This window comes from Lithobates pipiens, unplaced genomic scaffold, assembly GCF_037356315.1.
Source record: "Lithobates pipiens isolate NorthernLeopardFrog02 unplaced genomic scaffold, aLitPip1_a1.2 Scaffold_22, whole genome shotgun sequence".
In the NCBI taxonomy this organism is placed as follows: Eukaryota; Metazoa; Chordata; class Amphibia; order Anura; family Ranidae; genus Lithobates; species Lithobates pipiens.
In genome coordinates this window covers 172,097,538-172,118,648 of record NW_027507784.1, presented here as the reverse complement: position 1 = coordinate 172,118,648, position 21,111 = coordinate 172,097,538, and the positions used below count along the sequence as shown (strand labels likewise).

General features: G+C 44.3%; 1 protein-coding gene across 1 annotated transcript in view; it reads left to right on the top strand.

Annotated features, from left to right (window-relative positions):
* Window positions 1–21,111, top strand: part of LOC143924365 (aldehyde oxidase-like) — a 191,887-nt gene that overhangs the window by 71,046 nt on the left and 99,730 nt on the right. Inside the window, exons 10-13 of the mRNA XM_077448645.1 lie at window positions 2,213–2,305; window positions 5,485–5,636; window positions 6,025–6,118; window positions 13,044–13,153. Coding sequence (XP_077304771.1) covers window positions 2,213–2,305; window positions 5,485–5,636; window positions 6,025–6,118; window positions 13,044–13,153 — 449 coding nt within the window. The remainder of the gene's footprint in view (window positions 1–2,212; window positions 2,306–5,484; window positions 5,637–6,024; window positions 6,119–13,043; window positions 13,154–21,111) is intronic.

Genomic DNA, 21,111 nt, shown 5'->3' with positions numbered 1-21,111 from the left:
CCCTGGATGGGTTCACTACACAAAAATTAGGCACAGCAAACAGTGAAGCTGAAAAAACAAAGGCGTGGTTTATTTACACTATTTACAATGGTTCAAAAACGGCACAACAAAAAGAAACATGAAAATAAATCCTTGCCAACTTGGCCACTTACTATACACAGGTTTCCCTGGCTATCCACTAGGTGCCCAGCACCTATCTTCCTGTTACAGAGGCTGGCCACACAAACCTTGTCTCACCGCAGAGATATCACACTCCCAAGTCTAAACATGCACAAAATTGGTTCTAGGATGGAGCAACTCCCTTTGTATGCTGGGAGTTTTTCTAGAGGCCTTAATGAGCCAACTTAATTCAGCTGGGCTCATTACCTCTACCCCTGTAGGACTCTCAGCACTTTCCCCTAGTGGTACAAATCAGCTTAGAGCCCAAATCTGTGACACACACATTTGCCATCCTGGATGCAACCAGGCGATTTTTCTCATTAAAAAAAAAATTATAATAAAAAATAGAAAAGTGAGAATTGGACCTTTTATGGTGAGATGTTGGCATTTCTTTTGCTGTATCAATTTGCTTTTCATGTTTGGGAGCATGGCTGTGCACTTATGGCATCAGCTTACAGTGTCTTGAATTACTAACCTGTCTATGCTTACTGTTTGACATATTCTTACTTACAGTATATCTGCAGGCAGAAAGCATATAATGCAGATGTTAACTGGGGAAGGAAGTGTACGCATCAGATTTCAACTATGGAAGCACTATTATGCAAAGAGTAAATGTATGCCACCCCTCAAATGACTGCATCTTCCATCTTGACCATTCAATATTTAAGCAGATAGCTTTTAGTCCTGATATTCAAGGGAACCCAAATATGGACTGGCTATTTTCAGAAAAGATTGAGAATAACCTTTCATGTCTAATAGCTTTTGGTAAATTGTATCTGATATCAAATGATACTGTTTAAACAGTTCAAAGTAATCTAATGCTCATTAATGCTCATAATACCTACCTCAGATAACTTTTCCTGACATAACTTCCACTCTGTGCTTATTCATTGCAATCTCCTTGTGTCAGTATCTCTCAATGTTTTTCAGTCTTCTAGCGCAATGGTTATCAACCCTATCCTCAAGTACCCTCAACAGGACATGTTTTGGGAATTTCTCTTAGATAAAATAGCTGTCCAAAATACCAACCCATTGACTCTGATTTAAAGCGCCTGCAAGACATGGCCTGTTGTGCGTACCTGAGGACAGGGTTGAGAACCACTGTTCTAGAGCATCGGTTGTGTGTGCGTGTGTGTGTGTGTATTTGTTTATTTATTTATTTTTTATATTTATTGAGTTTTCACAGTACAGTGTACAAGTCAATAGGCAAGTATAAAGTACAAATTCCAACGCATGCTAAGTACAGTAGCATTAAAGCAGCTGAAATAGCAACATAAATGGGTGGGGGGGATGGGAAAGGGGAGGGGAAGGGGGTAGAGTTTACCAGCATATGACCACATTAGTGAAAAACTCTTTATCAACCAGAGAAAGGAAAGAAAAACTGTGGTCATTTAACCAAATGTATACCATATAACCCGCAGGAGTGGAAGCTTCCTAGGTATAATCAATGAGAGACAGAAAAGCATGCATCAATATACGTATTCAATATATGGAGATCTCAATAAGTGAAGAAAGCCAGTTAGGAGCCAGTAGCATGCCTAGGGGAGAGTTCATGGCTGTTGGGAGCGAGAGGTGCCAGGCATTGTCCTTAAGTTGAGTTTACCCAACGTGTTGGCCAGGTCACGTTTTAGATACCAATCGGTGAATCTAAATGGATGAACGACAGATGACAGCTCCTCCGAGTTGAACGTATGTTCTATGTACTTTCTCCATCTATTAAAGAAGCGGCTGGTAGAACGGAAATGCAAAGCTATAGTGTCCAACTTTTCGATGTGAAATAAGGAAAGTAACGCTTGCTTGACGCCTTGTATGGAAGGTGGTGACGGGTTGATCCAGTGGTTTGTGTGTGTGTATTAAAAGGAATAACTTATCTTCTGAAATTCAATAGGTAGGATATTATAATTTATCAGGAGATTTATTGAGCTTAATAAATGCGCTTGTGCGGTGAATTCTAATATTCTTGTAATTTTTTTTTGTATGAAGGTACATTATTTCAGATACTGTACTGTATTAACTATTACAATTTTCTTTTTCCTATATTTTTTTTTCTTAGGTCCAGAGATGAAATTTAGAGGAGTGTTTCATCCGATTATCATCTTCCCTGGAAGAATATCTGATCTCCATGTTGTCACTAAGGAAGAATCAGGTTAAATGGACAATTTGCTCTTTTTAAGGCTTTATTCTGTGCTGAACAACTATTGTCTAGATATAAATGACATGTAAATTCTTACTTGAATAGTGGTGTCCTTTGCTCATTTCTTCTAGATCTGTGCATTAATTCTGCATAAAACAACTCCTACACTTTGTCTCTGTGCTGAAGTTTCCGGTAATAAAAACCTGTCTTTGCTGCCCCCTCTCTTTGTGTAGGGTGACTGGTCTTGGATCCACCCCTTCTTCTTGTTTTCTGCAGGCAGCCTGTTGTGGGTGGACCTGTAGGGCCCCATCCACAACTCTGCTCTCTTCACAGGCTATAGTGATAATATTTCTGTTAATTCTGTAGAGTAATACTTGGGTTTGTTAAGCCATTTGGTGCACAAAAAATTGATTTATATCCTTTGTGACTAATTATTTGTGACTGTATTAAGGATTACTGGTATATTTAAAGAAAGGTTTTTGTGCCCAGAGTCCAGCTTTAATTTATATATATATATATATATATATATATGTATGTGTGTAAAAGAGGGGCATAATTAGTGAACATGACATGGCTTAAAAAGGGCCTAAGACAGAATGGACACGGGTCCATAAGTTCAAAGAGTCAAGTGAAGTCTATACTGCAATGAGACCAAGTCATATAAGGTGATGTTTTGAAATGGTGGATGGCACCTCCAGTATGTAAATCCAATCCAAAGATATCACCAGCACTATTTGTTTAGATAAACAGACAGTATACTTTAACGTGATTTCCATGTTTGCAGTCAAATTGGGATAACACCTATGTTATGTTTGTTGCATGTCCCAATTCACATAGCATAACTTAAAAATTGAAGCTTACCTTTTTTTAGATGTTCTCTTCTGAACCCTACAGAAAGGAAAAATTCTTCTAGCTCTCTTTGTTTATGAGGGGCTGGGCAGCATAATTAACCCTGCCTGTACTATGTATGCACATTTTCATTATTAATTGTGACTAGATTTTAACACTGTCTGTCCAAGAAATTAGTTAAAGTTGTAGAGGCTGAGCTTCTTGCATTGCATGTTGACGGAGCTCAACATTTTTGGGGGGGGGGCGCAAACAAACTGAAAAAAACAAAACATCAATTGTAGCCACTGTGCCATGAAACACAGCCACTGTGCCCATCAATGGCCGCCACTGTGCCCATCAATGGCCGCCACTGTGCCCATCAAACGCAGGCACTGTGCCATCAAATGCAGCTACTGTACCCATCAATTTCTGCCAGTGTGCCCATCAATTGCTACTACTGTGCCCCATCAAATGCTGCCAGTGTGCCCATCAATTGCCGCTACTGTGCCCCATCAAATGCTGCCAGTGTGCATCGCCCGGTACTTACCTGTCTCGCAGCAGGTCAGCGGCAGTGTATTGCACGCTCTTCGATATCTTCTTCCGTCTTCTCTATCAGGCGTCCAATCACAGCACCTGATGTTTCAGCCAATCAGGTGACAGGTAACAGACTTGAGCACCGGATTGGCTGAGAGGTGGTTCAGTGTTAGCAAAGTGAATTCCTTCGCTTTGCTAACACACAGCTGAGTGAACAGCAAACGCATTGCGCCTGCTGTTCACCTTTTTGGGTGCCTATTAGAGCCTATAGCTCTTATGAGGTGCTTCCAAAAAATACCCCCGCCGCTGTAATTCAGGTGCCCAGTGCCCAAAAAGGGGTCGGACACCTGAATAGGGGGTGCCAGCGGCGACCATAGATAGATACATGCATTGCATGAATCTTTCTATGGTGATAGAGTGGTGCCAGGAGAGAGGGGGTGGCACTCCTGCACCCTTTATGGACGCACCGCGATTGGAGTACATACTTAGGACAGACCCACTCTAACAATGTTCAAAAAACCTTGCAGTCAGCCATAACACCTTCTCCTGAGTAATATCTAAAAGGTACAAAAACAAAACAAAAAAAAACAAGGCATGCTGTGTGAATGGGTACACATAACAAACGTATAGTGGGGTTTTCTCAAATTCTGACTGCAAAAGTGGAAATATACTTTAATGTCACCAACAAAAAACAGGGACATTTTAAGGCCACTATGGATATTTTCCTCAGGCAGAAGTTACCATCATTGTTTAATGGTGATATATTGGATTAGACTGCACACAGGGTCTTGACTTTTAGTGTTGAAAATATATTTATTAGCATTTTCATGAAAAAAAAAAAAAGTGCACAACATGAGATGAGCAAAATCAGTAGACGGCAGTAGGTTCACATATACAAGGAATCAGCCCGATGGCTATCGCCCATAGCTAGGCTCCCGTTCACTGAACATGGAAAAATCGAGAAGAAAATCTGTTTTGTGAAGTATTAAACAATGCCATTTAACAGTACTCATGGTTCACAGCATAATGTGATACTTGTGGGTTGAAGTGAGTAAAAAAAGAAAAATGGAAAAAAAGAAAAGGGAAAGACCAAGGTAGAGAGAAGAAAGAAAAATAAATGGGGAGGGGGGGGGGGGGGGAAGGGGTTAGTCAAGAGAAGACATGTAGGTACAAGGTGGGGGGAGCGTAGGTGAGGGTTGGAGGGGGACCCGGGGGGTATTAGGAATGTCCCTGTGGGCTCCACAGCTTATTCAGCAAAGTGTCAGAGGAGGAGAAGCGGAGCCAGACCAACCATAACATTGTAAATTTAACATATGTGTCATTATCAAGGGCCAGCATTTCCTCCATTCTCTTAGTGTCATTCATGGTAGAGACCCAACGTGATAGTGGAGGAGTAATTCTTGTTTTCCAAAACGCGGGTATGAGTTGCCTAGCCGAAGACATGAAAAAGCCGTCTTGACTTTTAAAACCCCTTGTTTCAACCTACTAAGTCTGGTGTTTTGACAAAGGTTTTAATTTGAATTTGGTGGTAGGTTGAAGCTCTGTGCACAGTTTGGTTCTAAGATCATTATAAAGACTAATGCAGAAACACGAAGGCCCTCAAAAAGTTCATGCTTCAATACTGTAGTTACTGTAGGTACTTTGTAGGCCAGAAAAGTATACATTTTTGAAAATACTGAAGTGATTTGGCAGTGATGATATGCAGAGTTTTGTAAAATTGTGAATTTCAATGATAGGTCTGTGCTAAGCTACCACTTTGAGTTGAAGTCAGATACATTGCAGGCATCAGACTTTACAAAGATTGTCTAACCCAGAGTTCATTGTCATAGGAATTACAGTGGGAGCAGCATGCAGCCTGACAACACTAAAAGCAACCTTAGCCAAAGCTGTCTCTGCTGTTTCTAAAGACAAAAGCAAGTTGTTCAGAGCCCTTCTGCAGCAGCTTTCTTCTCTAGGAGGTGCCCAGATCAGAAACACAGCTGTAAGTATGTCCAATGTACTTTTCCACGCTAGTATTACAATCATTGTGTTAAAATATACTAAACCCGACCATAGATGGGCAGATGTGGACAACAGGTAAGAAGAAACTGTATTTGTTAATGGTACCCACTACTGTTGGGTAGTGCGATCAGTTAACACTTTCCTTTTCTGTGAGGTTGAAGAGAGATTTTCCAGCAAATTGTAATGATCAGAGCTTCCAATTGTCAGAAATATATCACATACCATGACACCTCAAAACAGCTCAAATCCTTTTCAAGTATCAGATTAAATATGGTTGGGGTGGGATGGAGTGGTTGATGTTCACCACATTTTTATATGCAACGCCAGCCATTACAAGCTCTGTCATTAATCACTTTAATCTCTTCTAGTCTTTAGGGGGAAATATCATTAGCCGTGCTACAACCTCTGATTTGAACCCGGTTCTTGCAGCAGGAGGCTGCATCCTCAATTTAGCCTCAACAGGTACTGGAGCTAAAAAAAAAATTATGATCTTTTATTCTGATATTCCAAAATAAAATAGTTGTTAACCAAAAATCTATTTTAGTTACTGTATAAATAAATATTATCAGGGTGAACATATGACAATGTAGTCAGATTTTTACAATGTGCTAGTTACCCTATCATACGAGCCAAAAAAGAAAAAAAGGCCCCAATTTATGTGTGATGACACACTATAATGTCCTCAAACATTGTGTACCAAGTGTAGATAGCGTCACTCTAGTCAAAAAAACTGCATATATATGAAAAAAGAACGGGTTTTGTCCTTACCAAGACTGTAATGAACCAGAGGACCAAATGAGTGACACAGCATACAATATAAGGATACGCAGAAAAAATATGTTACATTTATTAATGAGTTAAAAATTCAATGAACTCCCCAATGGGAGGTAGTAGTTGAGACACAAAAACATGACCTATATCTGAAGGCCACTGCATCAAATAGTCCCCGGATGTGGCAACACACAGCACAAGACAATAAACTAAAAATACAACAAATAAAACATATAAACGATCGCCCCGATGCCAGATATCTATGCGCTAATGTCCATGCCACGACTAATGCATTGCTTGAAAGATTATTTTATAAATAATGTAGAAAATATGGCATGAACATCTGTGCAGAGGTCCCTGGGGGGCTCGAGCCTGCAAGGTGCAGATGGAATGAGGAGAGGGGAGGGGATAGAGTGATGAACAGCCTGAAATTATTTTGTATGCGAAACGTGTTGATGTCATCAGCATCACCTGACTCCTTTCCTTCCCACCATGTCCCGGAAGTGAGCCTATGGCGAGCTAGGGAGGTTGGATAGCTGCAACACAGCGTGAAGATTGTGGAACACTGGAGGAGACATATGCGCTGTTTAGTGCTTATACCGAGGGACATGTTTTATTTTTTGTGTTTTTTGTTTTTTGTCTTGTGCTGTGTGTTGCCTCATCCAGTGACTATTTGACAGAGTGGCCTTCAGATATATGTCATGTTTTTGTGTTATCTACTACCTCCCATTGGGTAGTTCATTGAATTTTTAACTCATTAATAAATGTAACATATTTTTTCTACTAGTTACCCTATCAACAGCCTTAACAGTGTGCAGGACAGTCATAACTAAATGTGGGTCCAAGGGTACACAAGGCCTAAATGCATTAGCATATTAGGAATCTGGCAGAGAACAGACACATTTTGCTGACTAAACAATGATGTGTGAAAAGCCAGTGTTTTGTGGTTGGGTATGCCATCAGGATTTATATGCCTCTCATGTGACTGTATTAAGAGATGCCAGCTGAGGGAGGAGGGACAGTAAAATTATGCAGTTTCCAATACAATTTCCCACTTTATCTGTATTTGAATTGTATATCATGGCCTGATCCTTTAGCTTATGCAATGCCCCAGTAAATCAGTGCATGCACTATTATCGCCAGTAAATAACAAGTACTGTTGCCCTGATTACATGCGGCTCCCCAGTTCAACAATACTGTCACAGGCATCCACTTGTGGTACTCTATTTCAGCCAGCTAAAGTATCATAGTGAAGACCCCCAGGGCAGGGGCTACAGGTTAGTATTTATGCGGATTACAATAAAGGATGATGGAGAAGCAGTAAAATACATCATCACTTGAATGGAAAAGATTTAGATAAATGAGCAAATACAACTAGGAGAAAAAAGAAATGTTGAATTTAAAGTGATACTAAAGTCTGAAGGTTTTTTACTTTTTTATGCATTCTATGCATGAAGGTAAAAAAATCTTCAGTGTGCAGCTCCCCCCTCAGCCCCCCTAATACTTAAGACCGCTCTCAATCCAGAAATGTGCATGAGAGCAGCAGCTCTCCCGGGTCTCTCCGGCTCAGATACAGCGGCAGGAGCCATTGGCTCCTACTGCTGTCAATCACAGCCAGTGAAGAGAGAGTGGGGGGTAGGGCTGAGCCACACTCTCTGTGTCTTATGGACACAGAGAGCTGGCTCAGGAGTGATCATGCACCAGTACCCCTATAGCAAGCGGTTTGCTTGGGACCAGCCAAATTACTGTACTGTGCACGGATCATGGTAGGATCTGTTTCCACAGGGATCGGCCAGGTATAAAAAATGCATACTTACATTGGCTCAAGTTGAACCAATGCAGGGGAGGGCTGGCAGCCCTAGGCCAGGGGGGCAAGTCCAGTCAAGTGGCCCATATAACCGGTGGTGGCAAAGTGATGGATAGGGAAAACAGACTAAGGTTTTCCATGATCACAAAGGTGGGGGGGAGGGTCAGGGAGGACAATGTGGCCCCCCAGGGCCCATGGAGGACTTGTACCACCATGGCCTCCAAGAACTAAAGTGCAAACAAGTCCTTGTATGAATCCCTCAGAGCTGAGGACCTGACCCCCCCCCCCCCCCCCAGACCAACCTGTGAGGGACTACAAGTCCAAGCATTACCGCCTGAGATTTAAGGATTTGACCCCCCCAACTAGTGAAGGACTACAAGTCCCAGCATGAAACCCTGAGATCTAAGGATGTGTCCCCTTAGGTCCTGAGCTCTGAGGGGTTCATGCTGGGACCTGTAGCCTTTTACTTTTGGGATATCACATCCCCAAAAGTAAAGGACTACAAGTCCCAGCATGACCCCTGGCTGAGATTTAAGGATGTGATCTCCTCCTCTGCTACCAGCTCATTCTCCCATGACACATATGCTCCACATTACACATATGTTCTAATTCATTCACTGCTCCCTCACCTCAGGCAGAGGTGCTTCTGTCAGTCAGTGACCGTTCCCTTCCCTCAGGCAGGCTCCGAGGCGCATGCCGCCACACAGGAGAAAATGGAGGGAGGAGGTGAGTGGATAAAACACTAATAGGCGTGGTGGAGGTGGAAGATCCTTTCCTCCTGGGGACTGTGACATCACTGGTTGCTAGATGCCAGTCAATCCTAGCAACCCCTGCAGACGATAGAGGCCAGCAGTGGAACAAACTCATCTTGGCCAGCAGAGTCACTTTGTGAGTAAAGCTATGCCACACAGAGACACCGCTCCACATTTCCCTGCACAGCGAGAGAGAGACCCTGCTCCACATTTCCCTGTACCTGATTAGAGCCATAGGCTCTGATAGGCTTCAAAATAGGGTGGACTCAGAGCGCAGAGCATTGCACTTGGAGCCCACCCAGGTGTATTAGAAAAGCAAATGAATATTTGCTTTTTTTTTAACACTGAATCGGCTCTCCACCAATCAGGATAGTGCAGGTCTAATACCCATCACCTGATGCCACTGCCTGACCCTCTGCCCGTCCCACAGCTCACCCCCGTCATCTGCTGCCTGACCCGCCACCAAGATGCGGTAAGTGGCAGTCAGAAAGCGAGCGGGCAGGGGTTGTGCTGGTTAAATGCTGCTGGGGGGGTCGATGCGGCTGCATTTGATGGGCACAGTGAGGCTGCATTTGATGAGCACAGTGTGATTGCATTTGATGGGCACAGTGAGGCTGTCTTTGATGGGCACAATGTGGCTGCAATTGATGGGCACAACGAGGCTGCATTTGATGGGCACAGTTTTGCTGCATTTGATGAGCACAGTGTGATTGCATTTGATGGGCACAGTGAGGCTGTCTTTGATGGGCACAATGTGGCTGCAATTGATGGGCACAACGAGGCTGCATTTGATGGGCACAGTTTTGCTGCATTTGATGGGCACAGTGAGGTTTCATTTGGTGGGAAAAATGAGGTTGCATTTGGTGGGCAAAGTGATGTTACATTGGTGGGCACAGTGAGGTTACATTTGATGGGCACAGTGAGGCTACATTTGGTGGGCACAGTGAGGCTGCATTTGATGGGCACAGTGAGGCTTCAATTAATGGGCACAATGTGGCTGCAATTGATGGGCACAATGTGGCTGCAATTGATGGGCAAAATTAGGCTGCATTTGGGCACAGGGTGGATGCATTTGATGGGCACAATGTGGCTCCATTTGATGGGCATAGTGAGGTTGCATTTGGTGGGCAAAGGGAGGTTGCATTTGGTGGGCACAGTGAGGTTACATTTGTGGGCACAGTGTGGTTGCAATTGATGGGCACAGTGAGGCTGCAATTGATGGGCACAGTGAGGCTGCAATTGATGGGCATAGTGAGGCTGCAATTGATGGGCACAATGAGGCTGAATTTGGGCACAGTGAGGTTACATTTGGTGGGCACAGTGAGGTTGCATTTGGTGGGCACAGTGTGGCTGCATTTGGTGGGCACAGTGTGGCTGCATTTGGTGGGCACAGTGTGGCTGCATTTGGTGGGTACAGTGTGGCTGCATTTGGTGGGCACAGTGAGGTTACATTTGCTGGGCACAGTGAGGTTACATTTGGTGGGTACAGTGAGGTTGCATTTCATGGGCACAGTGAGGTTGCATTTCATGGGCACAGTAAAGGTTACATTTGGTGGGCACAGTGAGGTTACATTTGGTGGGCACAGTGTGGCTGCATTTGGTTGGCACAGTGAAGTTACATTTGGCGTGCTAAATTAAGGTTGCATTTGGTGAGCACAGTGAGGTTACATTTGTGGGCACAGTGTGGCTGCATTTGGTGGGCACAGTGAGGTTGCATTTGGTGGGCACAGTGAGGTTGCATTTGGTGGGCACAGTGAGGCTGAATTTGGTGGGCACTTTGTGGCTGCATTTGGTGGGCATAGTGTGGCTGCATTTGGTGGGCACAGTGAGGTTGCATTTGGTGGGCACAGTGAGGTTGCATTTGGTGGACACAGTGTGGCTGCATTTTGTGGGCACAGTGAGGTTACATTTGGTGGGCACAGTGAGGTTACATTTGGTGGGCACAGTGAGGTTACATTTGGTGGGCACAGTGTGGCTGCATTTGGTGGGCACAGTGAGGTTACATTTGGTGGGCACAGTGTGGCTGCATTTTGTGGGCACAGTGAGGTTACATATGTTGGTCACAGTGTGGCTGCATTTGGTGGGAACAGTGAGGTTACATTTGGTGGGCACAGTGAGGTTACATTTGGTGGGCACAGTGTGGCTGCATTTGGTGGGCACAGTGAGGTTACATTTGGTGGGCACAGTGTGGCTGCATTTTGTGGGCACAGTGAGGTTACATATGTTGGTCACAGTGTGGCTGCATTTGGTGGGCACAGTGAGGTTACATATGGTGGGCACAGTGTGGCTGCATTTGGTGGGCACAGTGAGGTTACATTTGGTGGGCACAGTGAGGTTACATTTGGTGGGCACAGTCTGACTGCATTTTGTGGGCACAGTGAGGTTACATTTGGTGGGCACAGTGTGGCTGCATTTGGTGGGCACAGTGTGGCTACATTTGGTGGGCACAGTGTGGCTGCATTTGGTGGGCACAGTGAGGTTACATTTGGTGGGCACAGTGAAGTTGCATTTGGTGGGCACAGTGTGGCTGCATGTGACGGGGGGGGGGGGGGGGACATGCAGGAAGACAGTGAGATCAGCAACACTGCAGCACACCAGTGTGAGCCACATCATAGGACCAGGTACTGCACAGCTGCTGAAAGAAACTTCCTTATCTGCAGAGAGGGGGAGAGACTGGCCATAGCTCACTTACTTGGAAGGAAGGATCCAGCATGAGGCTCAGTCATCACAGCTTCCACAGCGTCCCATAGAAAGCACTGTCTGCTCTGTTTAAATGTTCCCGCCCACACATCCTATTCAGACGCAGCACATAGGCTGCTCAGAGTGTGGGCGGGCACAGAGAGAGAGGGGGCTGGAGGAGGCGGAGCGGATCCACCCTCTTCCATTCGGCTGTGCTCGCAATGGACACAGACTGTCAGCTCAGAAGCCAGGGACAGCACTGTGACAGGACAGATGTCCGCTCACAGCATAAACGTTCCTGCACTTCTGGGCTGTTATCCAGCCCTGTCAGCCTCCCTCCGGACCGAGCAGTAACATGTGGCCAACTGGGGAACTGCACATCATGTGCACTTCCCAGCTCAGCTGGCAGCACATCAGCCTTTATATAGCGAATCAGAGCAGCCCAGGGGGAAAATGCATCCCTGCCCCCCAGCCCAGCCCGCCCCTGAACCAATGTAACTATGCAAGAAAAAAAATGGAATCAGCTTTAAAGCCCATGTCAAGCCGAACCCCTTCTGTTTTAGAGAAAGTGTAAAAGGGTTATTACATTTGGCAGGTTTTATTACTGTCCTTATTAGGCAGATTCCATTAAGTTTCAGTCACAGTAGTTTTCTATGCAGAGTGGGGAAAGGTTAGATCTACCACAGTTTATTGATGTTTTTCCTGTCTCAGTGACCCCTGTTCTCTTTACTTGTATTGTGAAATCGCCCTCAAAGAGTCACAGATAGCAGCAAAATCTATCTAAAGTTTTAACGCTTTCCGACTCAAATAAAAAGATTTTATTTTTTGAACAGTAGGTGCAATTATCAACAGCAGCCTTTCTCAACCTTTCTTTATCCCATAAAAACCCTCAAAATATTTGTCTGGTCTTGAGGAACTCTATGTAAAGTGAGGTTCCAGTCCCCAGGTCTTTTTTTTTTTAATACTCCACCATAATTGTCTCCAATTCAAATCTAACATTTAGATAATAACATTAATGTTGTCCTGTTAGGTAATCTTTAAATCGTTTAAACCTAACCTGATCTCAGAAGCACACAGGGTTCATTTCTGCTGTGGGCATCTAAAGCCCTTTTGTATTTCTTTCCGGGATTCTGTGCAGCTGGCTACCCAGCATGCACCTCCCAAGAGCAAAAAAGGTATTTACTAATTATAATATATATATATAGAATGGGCAGCTATAAAATGTGTGGAACTCCACTTTAAAGTCAATCAATCAGATAAGCGTCCAATACAGAGGGAATAGGAGGGCCTTCTCATTTAGCTTACAATCTAATAATAATAGGAAGTGATGTACCATATTTTTGGAGGTGAACACTTTAATTTACTTATTTTCCTTCAGATGGTACCAGACAAGTTCCTTTGGATGATTCCTACTTTTCTGCATCTGGACACTCCTTTCTTAAAGCTGAAGAAGTCTTGATATCTGTACATATACCATACTCAAAGAAGGTATGTTAATTAAACTCTTTAGTATTCTTACAGGTGATTGCAGATGTTTGGTGTAAGTTATAAAGTAGTTACAAAATAAATTATGATGAGAAAGTGAAGATAATCAAATAATGGGTTTCTTTATTTAGAAACCTACATTGCTTACTTTTAGATCCTGCACTTTGAATAAGCCAAATGCAGTATAAATAAAATAATTACATTAGAGATAGCACTATGCTTTTGATTGGAAAGTTTAGAATTGAACATTAATCAAATAAGTTTTGCATGGCAATGTTTGTCATGGTGTCATGGTCTGGTGTCAGGCTTGAAGACCAGTAGCTATTGCAGTAGAGTGGCATCCACTGACCAGCTAAGTACAGAAGCAGGCCACACTGGCAGATGACACGGACTCACGTGAAGTGCATAGTCTAAGTAGTAACCAGTGTTCACCAGAGCTCCTGATTGTGGAGATGGGTTTTGCTGCTTGTTAGTACCAAGCCGCAGTCCTCAAGATCACCCCACCAGGGTGTTGAGTCAGATAAAATAGGTAGGGATAGTCGGTAAACAAGCCAAAGTCAGTAACAAATGGTTGCAGATTGGTATCAAGCAGAAGCATACCTGAAGAACAAGATAACTTTCAGTAACGAGTGGTAGCGAAGATACGGGTGGCAGCAAGAGTGAAATATTTGCTGGAGAGAAAAAAATAATCTGGCTAAAAGGAAGTTCAGAGACATGGCTTAAATCAGGAAGTTCATGGGAGGGAGTAAATGGTTAAAAGTTCAAATGAAGCAAGGTTTAATGCCCCGTACATATGATCTGAAAATCGGACGACAGATCGTCCATTTTTTTTTTTGCATGCTAGTCTCATATCGAAAACAGAGAGGTTACTAAAATTACAAAAATTATTGTATGACGGAATAAAAAACTGGAAGTGATATCAAGTGTTGTAGTGTATTTCTATTGTATTTTCAGATGACAACTGTACTGATTAAATGAAAATCATATGCTCTGGCATTGGATAATATTGGATGAACTGTCATGATCGGCTCTTGAAAGCAGTGTACTAACGATCAGATTATTGTACGATCGCTTCGAAAGTAGTATTTTTCATCTGACTTTTGGATCATGTGTATGGGCCATTAGGCAGGATTAGGGATGAGCCGAACACCCCCCTGTTCGGTTCGCACCAGAACCTGCGAACAGACCTAAACTTCGTGTGAACTTTAGAACCCTATTAAAGTCTATGGGACTCGAACGTTCACAATCTAAAGTGCTCATTTTAAAGGGTAATATGCAAGTTACTGTCCTAAAAAGTGTTTGGGGACCCGGGTCCTGCCCCAGGGAACATGGATCAATGCAAAAAAAAGTTTTAAAAACGGCCGTTTTTTCAGGAGCAGTGATTTTAATAATGATTAAAGTGAAACAATAAAAGTGTAATATTCCTTTAAATTTCGTAGCTGGGGGGTATCTATAGTATGCCTGTGAAGGGGCGCATGTTTCTGGTGCTTAGAACTGTCCCTGCACAAAGTGTCATTTGTGCAGGAAAAAAAGTCTTTTAAAATCACTTGCGGCTAAATTGTCGGCTCCTCGTAATACAGAGAACACTCAATGAGTGTTCTCTGTATAAGCCAACAATTCATTCATTCATTGATAAAAAAAAAAAAAAAAAGCGTGGGGGTTCCCCTAAATTCAATTACCAGGCCCTTCAGGTGTGACATGGATATTAAGGGGAACCCCGTGTCAAATAAAAAAATTTTTTTTACGTGGGGGTCCCCCTAAATATCCATACCAGACCCTTCAGGTCTGATATGGATATTAAGGGGAACCCCGCATCAAATTTTTAAAAAAAATTGACGTGGGGGTCCCCCTAAAAATCCATACCAGACCCTTTATCCGAGCATGCAACCTGGCAGGCCGCAGGAAAAGAGGGGGGGACCAGAGAGCGGCCCCCCCTCCCTCCTGAACCGTACCAGGCCACATACCCTCAACATTGGGAGGATGCTTTGGGGGTCTGTGACCCCTCAAAGCACCTTGTCCCCATGTTGATGAGGACAAGGGCCTCATCCTCACAACCCTGGCCGGTGGTTGTGAGGGTCTGCGGGCGGGGGGCTTATCAGAATCTGGAAGCCCCCTTTAACAAGGGGAACCCCAGATCAACATGGGGACAAGGTGCTTTGAGGGGTCACAGACCCCCAAAGCATCCTCCCAATGTTGAGGGTATGTGGCCTGGTACGGTTCAGGAGGGAGGGGGGCCGCTCTCTCGTCCCCCCCTCTTTTCCTGCGGCCTGCTAGGTTGCGTGCTCGGATAAAGGGTCTGGTATGGATTTTTAGGGGGACCCCCACGTAAATTTTTTTTTAATTTGATGCAGGGTTCCCCTTAATATCCATATCAGACCTGAAGGGTCTGGTATGGATATTTAGGGGGACCCCCATGTCACTTTTTTTTTAAATTTGACACGGGGTTCCCCTTAATATCCATGTCAGACCTGAAGGGCCTGGTAATTGAATTTAGGGGAACCCCCACGCTTTTTATTTTATATCAATGAATGAATGAATTGTCGGCTAATACAGAGAACAATCATTGAGTGTTCTCTGTATTACGGGGAGCCGACAATTTAGCCACAAGTGATTTTAACCCTTTCATGACTAAGCCTATTTTTGGAATTTGGTGTTTACAAGTTAAAATCCATATTTTTTGCTAGAAAATTACTTGGAACCCCCAAACATTATATATATTTTTTTTAGCAGAGGCTCTAGAGAATAAAACGGCGATTGTTGCAATATTTTATGTCACACGGTATTTGCGCAGTGGTGTTTTAAACGCAACTTTTTGGGAAAAGGGACACTTTCATGAATAAAAAAAAAAAAAAACAGTAAAATTAGCCCAATTTTTTTGCGAAATGTGAAAGATAATGTTACACCGAGTAAATAGATACCAAACATGTCACACTTTATAATTGCGCGCACTTGTAGATTGACGACAAAGTACGGTACCTAAAAATCTCAATAGGCGACGCTTTAAACATTTTTTACGGTTACCAGGTTAGCGTTACAGAGGAGGTCTACTGCTAGAATTATTGCTCTCGCTCTGACGATCGCGGCGATACCTCACATGTGTGACTTGAACACCGTTTACGTACGCGGGCGCGACTTCCGCATGCGTTTTCTTTGCTTCGCGAGCTCGCGGGGACGGCGGGCGCTTTGAAAATTTTTTTTTTATTTATTTTATTTATTTTTAAATGACTAAATTGTTTAAAAAAAAAATAAAAAATTTGATCACTTTTATTGCTGTCACAAGGAATGTAAACATCCCTTGTGACAGTAATAGGCGGTGACAGGTACTCTTTATGGAGGGATCGGGGGTCTAAAAGACCCCCCACCCCTCCTTTACACTTCAGTGTATTCAGATCGCCGAAAACGGCGATTCTGAATACCGGATATTTTTTTAAAACCGGCGCCATTGGCAGCCGAGTAAACGGGAAGTGACGTCATGACGTCGCTTCCGTGTTTACGATGAGGAGACTGGAACGAAGCCGATTACGGCTTCGTTCCAGTTCCTCCCCAGCAGCCAGAGCCGACGGATCTTTAATCGGTGCTCCCGATCGAGCGGGAGCACCGGTAACAGCGGCGAGAGGCGGCGGGAGGGGGGGGCGTCCCCTCCCGCTCCTCCGGCATAACAGCCGAGCGGCTTTTAGCCGCATCGGTTGTTATGCCTGGATAGCCAATCGCCTGCTGTAAAAATCGGTACCGGGATGATGCCTGCAGGTGCGGGCATCATCCCGGTATAACCCCCGGAAGCCGAGTACGCAGATGTGCGTACGCTCGGCGGGAAAGGGTTAAAAGACTTTTTTTCCTGCACAAATGACACTTTGTGCAGGGACAGTTCTAAGCACCAGAAACATGCGCCCCTTCACAGGCATACTATAGATACCCCCCAGCTACGAAATTTAAAGGAATATTACACTTTTATTGTTTCACTTTAATCATTATTAAAATCACTGCTCCTGAAAAAACGGCCGTTTTTAAAACTTTTTTTTGCATTGATCCATGTCCCCTGGGGCAGGACCCAGGTCCCCAAACACTTTTTAGGACAGTAACTTGCATATTACCCTTTAAAATGAGCACTTTAGATTTCTCCCATAGACTTGTATAGGGTGTTCCGGCTTTTCGAATTTGCTGCGAACAGCCCAAATTGTTCACTGTTCGCTGAACAGGCGAACAGGCAATGTTCGAGTAGAACATGAGTTCGACTCGAACTCGAAGCTCATCCCTAGGCAGGATCATTCAAGGAATTGTCCAGAGAGCTGTCCAGCATCTCAAGTGGCTCTGTCCAGCATCTTAGGCAGCTCAGTGAGAGCAGTTGCTGCTAGACACAGCAGAGGTCCCGGTGTTCTGTCAGATTAGCAAACCCTTCAGATCAGCGAACAGAAGTGACGTTCCATCAGCTGACTGACCAAAAATACTCACTGCGCATGCATTCCACTGCTAGTAGGTTTGCTAATCTGACAGAACACCTGTAGTCAGAAGGCGGCAGCAGACATCTTGTTACACCCAGCAAAGTCTTGAATTTCACACTCATAGCAATAAAGAGAGCATATATGCTCATATACAGTATTTTGAAACCTGTGATACTGTTTTGATGTTAAATTTTGAAAGCCTGCAGTCAGAAGGCGGCGACGGCCATGTTGATACACACCCGCACTGCTGCATGCCAAACTTATAGTCATAAGGCGCTAATGGACATTTTTGGACACCCTCAATCGGCCGCAGTGTTCTCTCAGATTAGCAAACCCATATGCTCACTTTATTGCTATAATGAGTGTGAACTTCAAGACTTGGCTGGGTGTAACAAAATGTCCAATGCTGCCTTCTGACTGCAGGTGTTCTGTCAGATTAGCAAACCTGCTACCGGTGGAACGCATGCGCAGTGAGTAGTTTTGGTCAGTTAGTTGACAGATTGTCACTTCTGTTCGCTGATTATTATTATACAGGATTTACATAGCGCCAATAGTTTGCGCAGCACTTTACAACATAAGGGCAGACAGTACACTTAGGCCCCTTTCACACTAACGTCCCGTTCAGGCCCGCCTGTCAGTTTTTCAGGCGGACCTGAACGGGTGCTCCATAGAGCTCTATGGAGCGTCGGATGTCAGCGGTGACATGTCCGCTGACATCCGACCCGCTCCGATCCGAAAAAGTGTGACGGAGGAAAAAGCTATTTTTCCATCCGTCTGCGGATCGGATCGGATGACGACGGGCACTGCGGTCCGTCGTCATCCGATCTCCCATAGGGGAGAGCGGCGCTGTGACAGGTCCGTCCCTGCACAGTGTGCGGAGACAGACCTGTCATCTCCCTGCTCAGCGGGGATCGGCGGAGTGATCCCCGCTGAGCAAACGGACATCCACGGGGCGGATCAGAACTGATCCGCCCCGTGTGAAAGGACCCTTAATATAAAAATCAATACAGGAGAGATCAGAGGGCCCTGCTCGTTAGAGCTTACAATCTAGGATCGGATGGGTTCGCTAATCTGACAGAACACTGGGTTCAGGTTCCTGGCCCTGAAGGGTCTGGTATAGATTTTGAGGGGACCCCCTATGCCATTTTCTTTTTAAACAATTGGCGCCAGGTTCCCCTAAATATCCATACCAGACCTGAAGGGCCTGGTATGGAATTTGGGGGGACTCCCTCGCAATTTTCTTTTTAAATTTTGGTTTGGGGTTCCCCTTAATATTTATACCACACCCAAAGGGCCTGGTAATGGACTGGGGGGATTCCATGCCATTTTTTTTCAATTACTTTTATCTGTATTGCGACAATTTACTATAGACGCTATTACTTTTAAATTACTTTATTTCCATTAGAAAGGTCATTTTGTGCAGGGACTGTTCTAAACACGAAAAACAATGCACCACTTTACAGGCATACTATAGACACCCCCCAGGTATGACATTTAAAGGAATATTTCACTTTAAGCATTATTAAAATCACTGCTCCCGAAAAAACTGACATTTAAAATTTTTTTTTTTGCATTGATACATGTCTCCTGGGGCAGGACCCGGATCCCCAAATACTTTTTATGGCAATAACTTGCATATTAACCCTTAAAATTAGCACTTTTGATTTTTCACGTTCGTGTCCCATAGACTTTAACGGTGTTCGCGTGTTCGAACAAATTTTTTGCATGTTCGCATGTTCTGCTGCTAACCAAACCGGGGGGGTGTTCGGCCCATCCCTACAGATGATCCCTGAAAACTCATCTCTTCAGGAAAGCCTATCACGTCTCCAACTAATCTTCTACCACTTTCATCAGCTCATTCCCCACAGTTACAAACTTTTGTACCTCCTGCCCCACCCTATTAGATTGTAAGCTCTTCTGAACAGGGCCCTCTTAATTCTCTTGTATTTTATTGTATTATAACTGTATTGTCTCCTTTTTATATTGTAAAGTGCTGCGTAAACTGTTGGCACTATATAAATCATGTATAATAATAATATAACTGAAAGGGGTTTTAAAGGTTTGTGTTTTTTCACCTTAATGCATCCTATGCATTAAAGCGGAGTTCTGCTTAAAAATAAAATAAAAGACAGCAGCTACAAATACTGCAGCTGCTGACTTTTAATAATCGGACGCTTATCTCCCTTCTTGCGCTGAGGGAAGTGATGTCAGGAGCCCAGGCACAGAAGGAAGCAGATTACGAGGGACCCCTTAGCAACAGGCATTAAAAAGGTGAGTAAAAAAAAAAAAATTCTCCAAATGTTTTATTTTTTTATTTTATTCATGCACATTAAATCATTTTTTTTTTTTTGGGTGGAACTCCAGTTTAAGTTGAAAAAACACCTCGCTGTCATGGACCCCCCAGCCCCCCGTTTTCCTTACCTGAGCCCGTTCACCTGCTGTGCGTATCTGGCCGTTGATTGGATAGATTGATATCAGGTAGCCATTGGCTCGTTCTGCTGTCAATCACATCCAATGACGTAGCCGCCAGGGGGGCGGGACGGAGTCATACACTTGGTGTCTATGGACGGCAACTGTATGACACAGGAGCACACCCGCAAGCTAATCCCCTCAGGAAAGAGCTTCCCAGAGGGGGTTAGCTTTAGCGGGGAGGAGCCGAGACAGCCGCCGTGGGACCCCAGAACAGCAGGTTTGGGGCCACTTTGTGCAAAATGAACTGCACAGTGGAGGCAAGTATAACATGCTTGTTATTTAAAAATATCGAAACTATACAACCCCTTGAATAAAAGACAAATACAACTCAACTAAATCAACTGTGTAATAATGACTGAAGGTTAAGAGTAGGGATGAGCTTCGTGTTCGAGTCGAACATACGTTTGACTCGAACATCGGCTGTTTGCCCGTTCGGCGAATTCCGAACGTTATGGGCCGTTCGCGCCAAATTCGTGTGGCGCTCACGGCCCACAATGCACTGCGTCATCGCAGTGCATTGCTGGCTCATGATTGGCCAAGCATGCACTGTGACCCCGCATGCTTGGCCAATCACAGCGCCAGCAGCGAGGAGAACCATGATTGGGCACAGGCAGGATGCCTGTGGCCAATAATAGCTCAGGCTGTGTAGTACACGCCCCACACTATATAAGGCTGCCAGCGCGGCGGCCTAGTGTAGTGTGTTGGCGTCTGAAGCAGTTAGTGGGTGTTCTGTGTACCTTCAACACAGTACACACCGATCGTTTTCGGCCGATTTTCGATCTTGCTGTTGTGTAGTGGTTGTTGTCTGTGTGCCCTGACCGCAGTATACACTGCTATATTCACCTCACCTATATAGCTAGTGATCTATCTTTTATAATAGAGCTTGCAGTCAGTAGTGTTAGGAGCTTGTGCGTGCTGTCTGCGTGCTCTGTACCCAGTACACACCGCTATATCCACCTACATAGCTCTTCTCTATTTGAGCCCACTTGCCATCTGCAGGAATTATTGGAAGTTGTGTGTGCATCCAGCACAGCACAGTATACATCTGTA